This window comes from Bufo gargarizans, chromosome 6, assembly GCF_014858855.1.
Source record: "Bufo gargarizans isolate SCDJY-AF-19 chromosome 6, ASM1485885v1, whole genome shotgun sequence".
Taxonomy (NCBI): domain Eukaryota; kingdom Metazoa; phylum Chordata; class Amphibia; order Anura; family Bufonidae; genus Bufo; species Bufo gargarizans.
The window spans coordinates 15743806-15749254 of record NC_058085.1 but is presented as its reverse complement, the minus strand read 5'-3'; the positions used below and the strand labels follow the sequence as shown (position 1 = coordinate 15749254).

The 5449-nt window shown below is 53.7% G+C and overlaps 1 protein-coding gene across 1 annotated transcript; it reads right to left on the bottom strand.

Moving 5' to 3' along the window:
- Positions 1 to 352: 352 nt before the first annotated feature.
- LOC122941887 (nanos homolog 3-like) lies at positions 353 to 844 on the bottom strand. Its single transcript, XM_044299383.1, has one exon. It carries the CDS (start codon positions 842 to 844, stop codon positions 353 to 355), a length of 492 nt encoding a protein of 163 aa, XP_044155318.1.
- Between the last annotated feature and the right edge of the window lie 4605 nt (positions 845 to 5449).

Here is a 5449-nt window from a genome sequence, read left to right as displayed (position 1 = left end):
AACTGTAAATAACAATGTAAAAGTGCAAACTAAAAACCACAAGCCAAGGTCCAGACTGGTGCCCAGTGCCCAATGCATGCCATCTGTGGCCCATCGTCAGTGTCCCGGGGTCATCACGGGGCTAAGTGCCCGCTAGTTGGTCTTTCTGCCATCAGTGTCCCGGGGTCATCACGGGGCTAAGTGCCCGCTAGTTGGTCTTTCTGCCATCTGTGTCCCGGGGTCACCACGGGGCTAAGTGCCCGCTAGTTGGTCTTTCTGCCATCTGTGTCCCGGGGTCATCACGGGGCTAAGTGCCCGCTAGTTGGTCTTTCTGCCATCAGTGTCCCGGGGTCATCACGGGGCTAAGTGCCCGCTAGTTGGTCTTTCTGCCATCAGGGTTCCTGGTGAAGGAGTGGTACACAGAGGTGTAAGTGTCCTTGGTCAAAGGGCAGAATCTCCTGGTGTGGGCCCTGTCCCCTGTGGCCCCGCACTGTGGGCACACATAGCTCCTCAGGACCGGGCATGCCACCTTCCCAGTGTTGTCCTTCAGGCTGTGGCCAGTGTAAAACTCCAGTGACTCCCCATTGTGCTTGCAGAAGGCGCACGCCGAAACATTACGGTTCCTCCTTAGGGTGTCAGGGTGGCGATCTTGACATTCAGGAGCCTCGGGGGGCATTGGCGGCTGGCATCTCCTCTGCGTCTTTTCTCCTCTGCCTGGCAGACTTGCTGCTGGCAAAGGCTTCTCCTGGCATGGTGGTGGTAAAGTGCTAGGACCTTCCTGGCTGCTGGCACCTGCTGCTGAGATCTGGCTGGCCTGGATGGTGGCACTCAGGCCTAGGTAGTCCCTCCACATGCTGAATGCCATGCTGCGCCTTCTTTGCTGTGGTCTGGCGCCTGTACCGTAAACACCCCCCCCCCCCCCCCCCCAGGAGTGACCTGATCACTGTTAACCCTACAGCTGCCAGGTGCTGATAATAAGTACAATTATTGCTACATTACACCTATAGTCAGCCCCCACTGCAGCGCCATGTCTGGGCTTCACCTAGATTCTGGGCGCACACACTGGACGGGACGGCGAGAACTTCTTACCTGAAGACGGCGCAGCTACTGTAGGATCTGAGCTGCAGTACCGCAGTGTGGACACGGGGGGGCGGCAGAGCTCTGCTTGCCGGAGGCTCCCATAATATTTACATATTTACAGCCGCTGCTTCCGAAATGCAGACAGCGGGGCGACCTGCCGGGTCAGGGGGAGGTTACACTGCTGGGATCTGTAGTCCCGCCTGGCATGGAGTTACCTGGGAATTGTACATGGGGTGGAGGCGGGGAGTTTGCCTTTTACTTTCATCAAACAATGGGGAATTATTTCTACCCCCCCCCCCCCCCCCCCTTAAATGAAAGCTTGTGGGGTCCGCTGGCATGGTTGGCCTTGCTCAGCACGGGTCTGTTCATTGCTGGTAAGCTCCACTTTCAGACACGCATATTTATCTGCTGTTTCCTGCTTCTGCCGATCTCAGCCATGTGGCCCTCACAGCAGCACAGAGGCAGGAGCCCCGGGCGGTGTTGGACCATGTGCTATTAGGCTGAGTTCACACCTGTGTCAGAGGCTTCATCGCAGATTCTGTCACGTTATCAGGGGTCTTTGGTGCTGTTGGGTGATTGATCTGTCAGCGGGAGGCCAATTACCCTAATCTGTGACCCAACCTATAGTGGGGGGGGGGGGGATAAGGGGTCTGCAGGGTGGGGTAGGAAGCTTCTGCTCAGTGACTCTGCTCCTCCTTCTCCTCCACAGGGTTTGCGATTGGCTGGGGCCCCATTCCCTGGCTCCTCATGTCAGAGATCTTCCCTCTTCGTGCCCGCGGAGTGTGCGTTTTCACCAACTGGGGCTGCGCCTTCCTGGTCACAAAGGTTTTCCACCAGCTGCTGGTAAGTGTTGTGGAGGGGCGTTCCCCTTGGCACGGTGCCGGCTGCTAACGTCTTCTCTGACCTACAGGACCTTCTCACCTCCTATGGGACCTTCTGGTTATTTGCTGCTTTCTGTGGACTTAATGTCCTTTTCACCATCCTCTGTGTCCCTGAGACAAAAGGGAAGACTCTGGAGCAGATCGAGTCTTATTTCCAGCAAAGTCCAGAGCAAGAAAGACTCCGCGGCACCATCCAGTTAAGACGCCGCTAGCGTCCAGTGACCCCACCCTCTGATGAACAGGACTGGGGACGGTGCGGTCACTGCTGCCAAGACTGTGGAATGGGTAGGGCATGAGGGGCAGAGCATGGCATGTCCCACCCCTCTTGCTGATACCTGTGAGGGGGTGGGGCTCAGTTAGGCCACTCCTACCTGTATTTGACGGGATTCTTAGTATTCAGGTGAATTTTATGTTTATTCATTCAATTCTGGTGTCAGGTGCCTGTGGTCATAAAGTGACACTCCGTCTGGAAGGTAAATGTGAATTCTAGAGCGATTCTAGAACAGCACTGTGCGGTGGGATGCCGAGCGATTCTACAGCAGCAGTCTGCGGTGGGATGCCGAGCGATTCTACAACAGCAGTCTGAGGTGGGATGCCGAGCGATTCTACAACAGCAGTCTGCAGTAGGATGCCGAGCGATTCTACAACAGCAGTCTGCAGTGGGATGCCGAGCGATTCTACAACAGCAGTCTGCGGTGGGATGCCGAGCGATTCTACAACAGCAGTCTGCGGTGGGATGCCGAGCGATTCTACAACAGCAGTCTGCGGTGGGATGCCGAGCCATTCTACAACAGCAGTCTGCAGTAGGATGCTGAGCGATTCTACAACAGCAGTCTGCAGTAGGATGCCGAGCGATTCTACAACAGCAGTCTGCGGTGGGATGCCGAGAGATTCTACAACAGCAGTCTGCGGTGGGATGCCGAGCGATTCTACAACAGCAGTCTGCGGTGGGATGCCGAGCGATTCTACAACAGCAGTCTGCAGGTGGGATGCCGAGCGATTCTACAACAGCAGTCTGCAGTGGGATGCTGAGCGATTCTACAACAGCAGTCTGCAGTGGGATGCCGAGAGATTCTACAACAGCAGTCTGCAGTAGGATGCCGAGAGATTCTAGAACAGCAGTCTGCGGTGGGATGCCGAGAGATTCTACAACAGCAGTCTGCGGTGGATGCCGAGCGATTCTACAACAGCAGTCTGCGGTGGGATGCCGAGAGATTCTACAACAGCAGTCTGCGGTGGGATGCCGAGAGATTCTACAACAGCAGTCTGCGGTGGGATGCCGAGAGATTCTACAACAGCAGTCTGCGGCGGGATGCCGAGCGATTCTACAACAGCAGTCTGCGGTGGGATGCCGAGCGATTCTACAACAGCAGTCTGCGGTGGGATGCCGAGCGATTCTACAACAGCAGTCTGCGGTGGGATGCCGAGCGATTCTACAACAGCAGTCTGCGGTAGGATGCCGAGCGATTCTACAACAGCAGTCTGCAGTAGGATGCCGAGCGATTCTACAACAGCAGTCTGCGGTGGGATGCCGAGCGATTCTACAACAGCAGTCTGAGGTGGAATGCCGAGCGATTCTACAACAGCAGTCTGCGGTGGGATGCCGAGCGATTCTACAACAGCAGTCTGCGGTGGGATGCCGAGCGATTCTACAACAGCAGTCTGCGGTGGGATGCCGAGCGATTCTACAACAGCAGTCTGCGGTGGGATGCCGAGCGATTCTACAACAGCACTGTGCGGTGCTCTCAACTTAAAAATTTGACGGCTATATTTGGTCAAACATATAACTGACTCAGGGTGGGTTCACACTAGCGTTATGGCTTTCCGTTATAACATGGTTATAATGTAAAATAATGGAATCCATAAGACGGAAGGACGGATCCGTTCTGCTGCCCATAGACTTGTATTATGGCGGAATACAAAACGGAAGCCTTTAAAAGGAATTCCGTCCTAATAGGAGTCTATGGGAATCATAACGGATCTGTCTGGTTCCCATTATGCAAGACAGAAAACAAAGTCCTGTGACAGGAAACCAGACGGATCCGTTATGATTCCCATAGACTTCTATTAGGATGGAGCAAAACGGAATATCTCTTAAAGGCTCCTGTTTTGTATTCCGTTATTTGGCATTACGTTATTTTCCGTTATAACCATGTTATAATGGAAAGCCCTACAGAAATCCATAACGCCAGTGTAAACCCACCCTAAGGGGTAAGTTACAAAAATCGTGGTTCAGTTTTAAAAATAAATAAATCTAGAGAGCTGTATTTTTGCAGTGCAAATATATTGCGTATAGTACAGGCGCTATTTTGACTACACATACCGTAGCAGTCTAATTTTTAAGTTCAGAATGTTATGTATTTAGTTCTTTATTTGGCATTGATGGCAGCCAAGCTAGACCCGGGGGTGTCCAGAGAGGGGTTCACCCAGCTTTCACTCTGCCACTGTCCCTGCCTTTGTCCCTTTCTCAGCCTCAGATCTGCCCCCCACCTCCATCTGCCTCAGATCAGACCCTCATCAGCCTTAGATCAGACCACAATCAGACCCTCCCTAGCTTCAGATCAGACTCCCATCAGACCCCAGCTTCAGATCTGCCCCCACCTCCCTCAGCCTCCTATCAGACCCCCAGCCTACATCAGCCTCAGATTAGACCCCAATCAGATCCTCCTCAGACCAGACCCTCCCCAGCCTCAGATCAGATCCTCCAATAGGCGCCCCAGCCTCAGATCAGACCCCCCAATAGGCGTCCCAGCCTCAGATCAGACCCCCCAATAGGCACCCTAGCCACAAATCAGACCCCTAGCCACAAATCAGACCCCTTCAACCTCAGATCAGACCCCCCAGCCTCAGATCAGACCACCATCAGACCCTCCCCACCCTACATTAGCCTCAAATCAGACATTCAAAATAAATAAATTCACTTACCTCTCCAGCTCCGGACGGCGCTGCCTCTTGGCACATTCACTTACCCTCCCTGGTCTTCTTCCTGCCGCCCTGTACTGTGACCTGACAGCGTACAGCGTCAGGCCATTGTGCGCATCTACCTGCACTACATCCTGACGTTGCACCTGTCAGGACACCGCGTGGGGCCGGAAGAAGACCAGGGAAGGTGAGTACAGCCAGTGAAGCGCTGTTCTCATCCTCCTGTGCCTCCTGCAAGCTTATGACCACTTCCATAATGGAAGCGGTCATTAGCATTTTCACTATGTGTTCTGGCCGGGGGCCACATGAAATGACCTGGGAGGATCCCCACGCCTGTTCTAGAACATGACTGCATGCTCCTGATATGTTCTGGTTGAGCCCATAATCTGGACACTTGAGCCTCCCCCCAGGTTGGATCTGGTCCAGCACTGCAGAGTCTTCTCAGGACAGATCCTCTCCCATGAAATGTCCACTGTCATTTATTAATAAAGCTATTCCCTAGGGGAGGATAATGCACCTATAGGTACATAATGGGGAGAATGGACAATGGGACCACCGCTAGAGAAGGAGAATAGCTCTCTAATAAT